The following is a 10,733-nucleotide window of genomic DNA, read 5'->3' as shown; positions in this document are numbered from 1 at the left end:
ATGCTAGCATTATGCTCAAAACAGGTCTAATCATATCTGATCAGGAGCTGTGTGCAACTCAGATACTTGCATATCCAAATATTTACCTACTGCATATGTGCAACCCCTGTTGTTCTTAAGAGATCAACAAAAATTTTTTAAAATACCACTATATGGTTTCCTTTCAGCTGCCTTCTTGAAGTTAGTGGTTGCCTGACTTTCCATTTCTTTTTTTGAACCTAAGTTCTCTCTTCTTCTTTTATTTGCTCAAAGTGCTGTGTAATGCTGTGTGGTTTTGTTTTTTTAAAAGTATGTCCCAATCTGTTAATGTTTGCCCCACGTTTCCTGCCATTGCCATTCCAGCCCACTTCTCCTTTCTCTAAACGTTTTGACTCTGTTCTAAAGAAATCACTCCGGATCTATACAAAACAGCAGAATTAGGTGGCAGAATGTGGAGCTGACAGAATGGACTTGCACTGCTGCAGACTGCAAGGGTGGAATTGGCATTTACCCTGCAGGTCTAGTTTCCTGTAGGTCTCATGAGGCTCATTTGAGTGTATATAGCCTTGTGTCTTCTGCAAGAGATTCTGCCAATCCAAACACCTCCCCACCAGCTGAGCACCGGGTGGTTTGTCACCTGATCTAACACAGGACGTACGGAACTGAGTTAAGGACCTCTGCATATCTTGATGATGAAGCGGCTGCATGAATAGAGAAAAGATATTCTCCCTCTCTCTCAAGAGTCCCGAGAACCTGGGGCGACCTAGCAAAGGTGAATATTTGTGGAGATTCAGCAAAGGCAACAGGAATTACTTTGCACAGTTGAATGATGGGCTTTGCTGTTGGAGCCAGGATGGTTTCAGATTGGATGGGCAACTGTGTTGAGATTCTTGCAGGGGGTTGAACTAGATGGGGAAGGTCGCTATTGAACTCAGGTTCTGTTGGCAATCTTCCCATAGGCAATGTGATAATGGTGCCAAGTGAGATGGGCCTCTGGCCTGAACCAGCAGAGGTTTCCCATCTACTAGAAAGTACTGTTCCCAAAGACCTACGTACGGTACTTGAAATGAGTGCAAGCAGTGGTGCAAGAGCATACATTTATTGTTGTTGTTGTTTAGTCGTTTAGTCGTGTCCGACTCTTCGTGACCCCATGGACCATAGCACGCCAGGCACTCCTGTCTTGCACTGCCTCCTGCAGTTTGGTCAAACTCATGTTCGTAGCTTCGAGAACACTGTCCAACCATCTCGTCCTCTGTCGTCCCCTTCTCCTAGTGCCCTCCATCTTTCCCAACATCAAGGTCTTTTCCAGGGAGTCTTCTCTTCTCATGAGGTGGCCAAAGTATTGGAGCCTCAGCTTCACGATCTGTTCTTCCAGTGAGCACTCAGGGCTGATTTCCTTAAGAATGGATAGGTTTGATCTTCTTGCAGTCCATGGGACTCTCAAGAGTCTCCTCCAGCACCATTTATTATTGCACTTATATTCTGCTCTTTCTTCCAAGGCGCTAACTCAGGGCAGTGTCTATGGTTCTTTTATCCTCACAACAACCCTGCGAAGTGGGTTAGGCCGAGAATGAGTGGCCCAAGATCATTCAAGGAGAGGGGATTTGGACCTGGGCACCCCTAGTCCTGCCCCGAGGACACATCCACACCAGACATGTCAAGCGCCTTTAGGTCACTTTTAACAGGCATGGCTTCCCCCAAAGTACAGTGGTACCTCGGTTTAAGAACAGTCCGGTTTAAGAACCATTTGCTTTACAAAGTCCGCAAAACCGGAAATAGTATCTTGGCTTGAGAACTTTACCTTGGTCTAAGAATGGAATCCGAATGGTGGAAGGGCACTGGCGATGGGAAGCCTCATTTGGGAAAGCGAGCCTCGGTTTAAGAACAGTTTTGGTTTGAGAACGGACTTCCGGAACGGATTAAGTTCATAAACCGAGGTACCCACTGTATCATGGAAACTGTAGTTTGCAGCTGTGGAGAGTTGCTAGGAGACTCCCGCTCCCTTCTCAGAACTAGAATTCCCAGAGTTCCCTTGGAAAGGAAGGCTTGATTGTTAAACCACTCTGGGGACTGGTGTGCCCTTTCAAGCTGCAGAAATGCCTCCACAGCTGGCTCTCTTTTGCCTCTCCTCATTCCGTTCCTTGTTTTGGAACATTTCTCTCTTTCCCCCCCTGGGGGGGGGGGCTTTGACAACTCTTGATCTCGCAAGCGTCCTCTCCCTTCTGGACAAGAGCTGAACTATATATATAATCCCTTTTGAACGCTGGCTGTGCTCCCTGGTTGGTGAAATGTTTACGCTGTCTGGGAATACTCCTGGTCCCAGCTGGGGAAAAGCCAAGAAGGCCTGAGAAACGGAGAGAGAAGGTCAAAAGCAGCAGTGGGCTGAGACAGTGTCTCATTAATGTTCCAGGCTGGATGGGAGCAAGAACACAGGATGGCTGGGATTGAGACGCACACAAACACAAGCACAAAAACAGTATTTACTGTATGTACCTTCCAAGGGTTGGAAGAGAAAAACAGGCAAGCTTCGGGCTTCCATGCAGGTTCCAAAGTACACACTTTTCATGCGTGTGGATGTAGCCAGAGCGGTATCAGGCCTAAGTAAACACCCATCCCAGAATCTTCACCCCGTTATCCTGGGATAGTGAACCTGCTGCCCTCCAGATGTGGAACGTCAATAATAATGGTGATGATGATGATTTATTACTGATAACCCCCCCCCCCAATCTGGCTGGGTTTCCCCAGCCACTCTGGTCAGCTTACAGCATATATTGGAACATAATAAAACACCAAACATTAAAAACTTCCCGATACAGGGCTGCCTTCAGATGTTTTCTAAAAGTTATGTAGTTCTTTATCTCCTTGACATCTGAAGGGAGGTGGTTCCACAGGGTGGGCGCCACTACCAAGAAGGCCCTCTGCCTAGTTCCCTGTAGCCTCACTTCTCGCAGGGAGGGAACTGCCAGAAGGCCCTCGGCGCTGGATCTCAGTGTCCGGGCTGAACCATGGGGGTGGAGATGCTCCTTCAGGTATACTGGGCCGAGGCTGTTTATCAGCACCAAACAGCATTGACAATGGTCAGGAACAACTGACAACTTGGGTGGGGGGGGAGCACAGTCTCCACAGCCTTCTTAACTGGGTGCATTAGAATTTGCTGTGGTTACTCCTTAGGGCAGTGTTTCCCAACCTTGTGCCTCTAGCTGTTTTCGGACTACAATTCCCATCATTCCTGACCACTGGTCTTGCTAGCTAGGGATGATGGGAGTTGTAGTCCAAAAACAGCTGGAGGCACAAGGTTGGGAAACATTGCCAGGCTTAGGGAGTGGGAAAGGACATTCAACAAAGCCTGCAAACGCGCTCCTTTGCTGCAGTTGCAACCTTTGGGTGTGGGCAAACGAACGTTCTGGCTAATAAGTGTCAGAAAGGGTGTAGCTGATCTGGCGCTCTTCCAATGTGGACTACAATTCCCAGCATCCGTGGCCCCTGTAGTCCAATTACATCTGAATGGTGCCATGTTTGCTACCCCTTGGCTAGGTAGCAACTCTTGCCATTGAAAAATGGTTTTAGACACGTGCAGATTGCGCAGTAGCTATCAACAGGGGGCGGTGAACTCCTGGCCCTCAAGATACTTTGGGTATATCACTCTCCTCAGCCTTGGCCATTGTGGCCAATTGTCAAGGATGATGGGAATTATAGTCTGAAAACATTGGAAGCGTACCAAGTTGATCTAGTTCACACTGAGAGGCACATAGGAATCGGGAGTTGCCAGGGATAGATTCTGGGACTTTACGCATGCAAACCATGTGCTCTGCAATGGAGTTATAGCCACACAACCTTTGTGGAAGGGTACAGGGGTCAAAACCAATCTGCCACTAATCCTCCTGTTCCTGCCTATGTATTTGTAGAGATCAGCCAGAGGTTAATTTTTTAGACCTGAACGTGTGGTGCCCTCTGGTGGAAAACAACGTGTGGTGCCCTCTGGTGGAAAGCACACTCTACTCCTTTAACCCTGTCCTGCCCACATCTCAATACTGTGTACAGTACTGCTTTCAAAAGGGGGAAAGGAATCCTTTGACAGAAATAGGGTGTCTGCCTTTAGCTTTAAGACCCTGGAAACATTTTTTAAAAAAGCAAAAACAAATGAATGCACAATTCTTTCTCAGTTTGGGAGTTTCAAACATATCTGGAAATTGAATTGGCATGGTCAAGTTCATTTGTACCTTGCTTTTTAAGACAGAAGAGGTTGAAGCAGACATTTAAGTCTGCTGTATCAGTTGGTGACTCTTATTTGTTTTATTATTTCAGCTTCTATCCTCTGTTCTTACCGGCTTAAAAAACCAACACTTTTTGCGGGGGGGGGGGGAAATGGGAGGAAATACTATGAAGCAAAACACTCCGTTTACATCATTAAATTAAAATATCCTGTGTCATTGGCTTGGCCCTGGTTTGACAGATGTTGGCCTAGCCAAGAAATGTCACATCATTTCCCAAAGGTATTCAGACTCATTGCATACGTGATGATAAACCCAAATTCTATTTACCATTTAAACAAAATGGGAAGATAAATAATTCAAATACATTGACAGGAAGTAATGGGTAAGGCTGAACCACTGTGTGGGGGCAGGGGGGAAGGGATGTTACCTAAATATCTGAACATTGCCAGTCATCAATATATTATCACCAGACTTTCAACTATGGCAAATCATGTGGATCTCAGCATAATCTGGGATTTTCCAGCCCAAATTTTAGAATATCAGGTTTTTGTTTAAATGACAATTTTCACCAACATTTACACCTGGAAATTTTCAAATACTGTATTGCAAAGTATGAAAATGGAAGAAAGGGCTCAGCTATCAAAAAATGGAGTAATCATCTCTCTCCAGTCTTTCACCACTCTATAAAGCAGAGTAGAAGGGCATGAGCAAACAACTGAGCTACCGGTAAGTATTGCTGAGAGGCTTGTACTTATATTTAGGGACATAATCAAAATGTATGTTTCTTCATTATGTAGCGAGCCTAAATGAAAATTCTGTATGTGCATGCATATATATAATCAAGTCATCATATACTGTATTCATTGTTTATATTTTGAATTCAGGAATAATTTCTTGGTTTGGAGGAGAGAACCTTTGATCGTTGACATACAACAGGACTGTCCTTTGCAACTACTTAAAAATAAAAATGGTTACCACCTATTCTAACAAATATTTTGCAAAGTGTCAAAATTACCTGAATTGAAAACATTGCTTTTTAAAAAACCAAAACCTGTTTCTTTTCTTTGCCTGAGCATATTCAACAACTATCGTACCAGTATTTAAAAATAAATAAATAGCCGAATATTAATCCGATGAATAGTTATCTCTCTTACTGGCTCTTCTGACTGTGCTCTGCTAAGAGGCTTTAGTACAGTTTCGTTTTCGGGCGAAAGTACAGAAGCCGACTCCGGTTAGCTCAGTACCACCTTTTGGGGGAGCTGCGATTTCAATTCGGTAGATTCGGGCCGAATTATTTACATGGGCCTTTTCCGAAAGACAAAGCAGACTCAGAATTTCTGGCCCAACCCACGTTACCTTCATTACAATTGTTAAATGGGTTAAATAGCAGCGATCTCACTGTTTGTCGCGAAAGCGTCATGCGCATTTCTAAGTTTGCCATTCCGTTACAACGACTTTAGATTTCGCTTCCGCAGATTCGTCGGTACCACCTTTTTTTGGTCGTCTGGGCGCCTTGAAAACTCTCAGCAGCAGAACAATCTTCTCTGTCCCACGCTACCTAACCTGTACGAAGCACCCACCATATGCAGTAACCGTAATTCGTTTTATTTGGTTGGTCCAGCAACGAATGTGCGAGGAAAGAATCGCGGGCTAGATCTTCGCCCTACCCATTTTTTAAGTCTAGTTGTCATTTCGAATTGAACGATTCGCCACCATCCTACGTTCGCAGAAAACACACACACACACACAAACCCAGAGAAGGGTTTTAAAAAAAACAACCAACCTAATGTTCTGCGGAGCAACACGGAAGCACTGGAAAACGAAGTGAAATGCGTGACTCTGTGAACGGTGGATTGTCTTTCCCTCCCCCTCTTACAGCCCGGTGTCGAAAGCGCAGATCAGGAAAACAAACAAACAGCGACGACGAAGCCGGAGAGCCGGCAAAACCGTCTCCATAGAGAGGAGGGCGGGGTGGTGGTGAGGAGAGGAGCAGCGGTTCTCGCGAGAGTCTCGCCCGAGAGTCTCGCCCGAGCGCTCTGGCCACGCCCCCTGGTCCCTGTCGGCAGCGGCAGAGGGTTGTCACCCTTTTCCCCTTCCCTCTTTTCTTTCCCCCCCTTGTCCTCCCTTCACAGGTCGCGAGGCGAGAATAGCGGCGGAGCAGCGCGAGTCGCCGAGAGCGCGAGGGAGAAAAAGAGAGAGAGAGCTCGCGCGGGGGAAGAGGGAGGCAGCGCGCGAACGAGCGCGAGAGGCCGGACGAAGGGAGGAGGGGGGGCCGCCGTCGCCGCGCGTGCGCCCCCGGAGAGAAGGGAGGAGGAGGAGCGGGTAGGAGCAGGTGACGCGAGCGAGCGGGAGGCGGAGAGGGGAGCGCGCGAGCCCCTTCGCTGGTGAGGGGCGGCGGGGGGAGGAGGGGAGGAGGAGAACGCGCGCGAGTGACGGGTGCGTTGAGGGGGGGGCGGGGAAGAGAAGGCCTTGCGCGAGAGGGGGAGGGAGCAGGAGGGCGCATTGGGTGGGCGGGGCCGGGGCACCTGAAGGGAGGGGAGGACCCCCCTAAAGGGCAGATGGGGAAGGGAGGGGTTGTAACTGAAGAGAGGGATTTGGGGAGGGGGCAGTCTGTGTGGGGAGGGACGAGGCACTATGGGTGTTTTTTTGGGGGGGAGGTGGGAGAGGCCTTTTTGAGAAGGGGGTCCTGGGAGGGAGGCCTCTCCTCCTCTTCCTCCTCCAGCTGACCAGGCTGGGCGCCCAGGGGGTATTGGCGGGATGGCAGGGGGTTGGGGTGTCTTACTGAGGGTGCTGAAGTTTTCTCCCCACCCCCTCCGCTGGAGGCATGCATTTAGGAAGCGAAACGAGCCTCCCCAAAACAACGGGAGGAGGCGTGGTATGGAAAGAAGGGCCCGGTGGGTGGCATCGGATGCTACGGAATAGAATAGGAATAAAAAATTCCTATAGGGAAAGAGGCATTTTGAGGGGCAGGAGAGAGCATTTGACGAGGGATGTTTTTTGGGGGGGGAATGAAGGAGAATCAAATTGTTTTGAGGGGTCCCGTGAGCAGCAAGGCAGAGTGAAACGGTCCATTGAGGGTGAGGTTGAAAGGGAAGGATGATCTGACAGGGTTTGAAGAGGGGAAGGGGGAGAAGGGAGATCTCCACCAATTGGCTGGATGGTAGAAATGGGCGATGTTGCAGATATGTCTGTGAGGAATAGATTTTCCATATCTGCATGACTCTGTGAAAGATGAAGATGGGCAGTGAGAATGGGAGAACTTATGGATGTATTTAGGGACTGTAGAGAGAGAGAGAGAGCGCTCCCATTGACAAATGGGAACAATTAACTCAGGATGGCTTGGAGAGAGGTTGAAAAAGGTCGTGATAAATTGTAAAGCTTAGAGGTAAGGCCTTTAGAGGATAGAGGAGGAATACGAAAGTTAGGAATATTGAAATGAGTGCTTACTCAGAACGGGGGGGGGGGGACGGGGACGACAACAGATAAACCTTGCAATGTTTTAACTGCAAAGGAAATTAGAGGTGAAGACTTTGAGGCACATCTCAGAATGACAAAAACGTAGACTGGGAAAATAATTCTTAGGGCAAGCCTTTTTATCACGAAATCCATTGATGGGGAGGAGCTGAATATGAGGAGGAAGATGATGATAAAGCTGAAGATTGGGGGGGGACTTTGAGGGTATACCCCAACAGAACAGGAGGGCTGTGGATTTCGTAATTCCACTTTGAGAATTTAATTTACAGTATGCAGTCTTCCTATAGCTGGAGGCAGATTGCTTCATCTTGCTTTAATTTAGTTTTTAGGGTAATGCATTGTTGCATAATTTTGGTTAATTTTTAATTTGTGAATATAAGTAACTTTTCCTCTTAAGTAAGGAGGAATACATGTCACCAGGGGATAGAATTGGGAGTCCTGATTCCCAGCATTCACTATTCTAACATGCCATCTGTCATCTTCCAAGGAAGTCTTTTTATTCTACTGCCTGAGAATGTTTCATTATGCAAATTCAAATCCATCATTTGCTTTTGTTTTTTGACATTCACTTTCTGTACTTTCTTCCTAGTTTCCCAAGTGTTGTGTTTCACATTATGGACTGAACCAACTTCATCCAGGTTTTATTGTGAAGGAAGAAAAAACGCACAGCTGTAATAGCTTGACCACAGACGAGCTAATCCACAACAGGTACAATTTTATTCCTGCCTTTTTCTTTCATGCATTCCCTTTGTGCTGCACTTATTTGGAGATCTATATGTCTGTTCTTATGCAATGAGTACGTTGCAAGGTTAAAATTGATGGGCTTCTCAAATTTGCATGCTACTTAGAGAAGGCATGTGGTTCTGGTAATTACATTCTTCATATTCGATAGGAGGTTGAATATGAATAAGAGCAGGATACTGTATTAAATTAACATTTTTCAAATATGTTAAAAGGGGGAAAATAACTTTGAGGTCAGACCCAGAGATTTATCAAGGTGATGTTTTTCAGGCATCAACCTCAGTTATTTCAGTTATGGCGCATTCAAGGAGTATATTATTAAAGGAGGCATATGTGTGAAAATAAGTTGCACAGGGTAATTATTATAATTTTGTCCCCTTGCTCCTATTTTAGCAAAGCTGTTTGCCACCAGTGTGGCAACTCTAAACTAGGGCTGTGTATGCTCTGTGCTTTAAAAAAAATTCTGTTCCAAGAAAAGCTAAACTCTGGTCCCTCTATAAATTATTTGTCAGATTATTGTAATCAATGGCCATTACACGCTACAAATTTGCTCCAGTTGCACAATTTACAAAATTTCTCTTATTTTGCACAATTTATTCTGCTATTCATATTTTAGGCATGGGAGGAGCAAGGCTAAAAATGTCTCATTTTAGTAATTCAAAATCTTATTCAGACAACTCACTAAGATTGGAGCAGGGACTGCCTGCATGCTATCAAGCATTTCTTCATAATTGTTTATTTTTACTATTGCTTTAGAAGAATTTATAAACTACTTAATCAAATAATCCCTAAGCAGTGTAATGAAATACTTTAAAACTGCTATCTGTATCAAGTTGAAAATTTAAAAACAAAATATAAAATTTAAAAACAAAATTTAAAAGCAAATTTAAAAACAGGCATATGTAACTTGTTAACATGTCCAAGTAAAGTTGCTGAAACAGAAATATTTTAGCAGGTATCTAAAACAGCTCAACAAGGATGCTTTATAATTACAAGGAACAGAAGCTTGCTTTTTTTAAAAAAAAATCTGCACTATATACCACATCTTTTGTTCCATGCAATTTTGCAGAACTTTAGCAGGTTCACAGTCCCTGCAATAAAGTTCCGCAAATCTCAAATCCAGGAAACCCAATTCTGAGTATGTATGTAATTCATCCCTCTTCAAATGTGGCCAATTTAATAAAAATGTTATAAATACCACAATGGACAGCCAAATACCTTTGTGCAAGCCACTGAGCTTGTGCAATACAGTAATTGCCCTGACGATAGTAAATGGATTATGGAGAAGAGGTACGGTTGTTCAGGCAGTTTAATATTAAACCCTCTTCTAGTTCTGGGATATACAGGCGCATCTGGTGGTGGTGACTATTCTGGGTACAAAGGTGTCTAGTGTACTTCAGAAATGGCCAAGAGTGGGCTCTTTTGTTATTGTTAACTCTTTCTCATATTAGTAATTATATTATTTAATGCACTGGTTCCATTTCTACTGCTCTAGGGTAAATGAGTCAGAATGGATCAGGAAGGTGGGGGTGACTTCCAGAAAACCCCTAACTTCCAGTGGAGAAACTACAAGCTCATCGTTGACCCAGTGCTCAAGCGGGCCCCGCACAAGGTCTACCGCTATGATGGAGTACATTTCAGCACTAATGTAAGTGGACAGAACTGGATTCTTATTTGAATGGAGTTGGGGAGGATTTGTTTGAGCTGTACTGAGAAAGTGAGGGTGGTTCTGCTTTTCTTGCTGTGTAATATCCATTGGTCGATCCAAGTACCCACTTTTTTCATTTGTGTTCTCCAGCTTTTAAACTCTCTACTTCTCCTGCTCTGTCAGTGTACTGTGTGAGGGGTGGGTGCATTATTAATTCTTTGGTGTTCTGTCTGATTCTGGGTGGACAGCAGAATCCAAGGCACTGTTGCTCAGATTGTGTGATGGGTCAGTTCTGTGCCACACAGTCCCTAGATTACCTGTTTTGTGCACCTCGTCTTCCTGGTTGTCATAGGGTCCCTAACCCCAGCTTCCATACAAATTTCTGTGTCCTTGTGCATTGAGGCTCTAGATCAGGCATCCCCAATCTGCGGCCCTCCAGATGTTTTGGCCTAAAACACCCATGATCCCTAGCTAACAGGACCAGTGGTCAGGGATGATGGGAATTGTAGTCCAAAACATCTGGAGGGCCGAAGTTTGGGGATGCCTGCTCTAGATACTGGATATTTGAATGCAGCAATCTGAATGCTTTCCAGATCTCTCAGCAGGACTGATGCCAAAATTTTTGATGTTGGCTTCTGAAGAATTGAAGCTGCCTTATAGGAATTCTAAATAAGTTC

At 45.3% G+C, this 10,733-nt stretch overlaps 1 protein-coding gene across 4 annotated transcripts in view; it reads left to right on the top strand.

Moving 5' to 3' along the window:
- The first annotated feature begins 6,228 nt into the window (after positions 1–6,228).
- Positions 6,229–10,733, top strand: part of SETD1A (SET domain containing 1A, histone lysine methyltransferase) — a 33,155-nt gene continuing 28,650 nt past the window's right edge. For 2 of the 4 annotated variants that reach the window (XM_088656359.1, XM_088656356.1), the window contains exons 1-3: positions 6,229–6,515; positions 8,257–8,375; positions 9,904–10,056. In XM_088656359.1, the coding sequence (XP_088512485.1) occupies positions 9,919–10,056 (138 nt within the window). In that variant the 5' untranslated portion in view covers positions 6,229–6,515; positions 8,257–8,375; positions 9,904–9,918. Of the gene's footprint in view, positions 6,578–8,256; positions 8,376–9,903; positions 10,057–10,733 lie in introns of all 4 variants that reach the window. The other 2 variants (XM_088656357.1, XM_088656358.1) reach the window with 2 other exon arrangements.

This window comes from Zootoca vivipara, chromosome 12, assembly GCF_965207765.1.
Source record: "Zootoca vivipara chromosome 12, rZooViv2.hap1.1, whole genome shotgun sequence".
In the NCBI taxonomy this organism is placed as follows: domain Eukaryota; kingdom Metazoa; phylum Chordata; class Lepidosauria; order Squamata; family Lacertidae; genus Zootoca; species Zootoca vivipara.
Note: the sequence above shows the minus strand (reverse complement) of the source record. Positions and strands in the feature narration are given on the sequence as shown.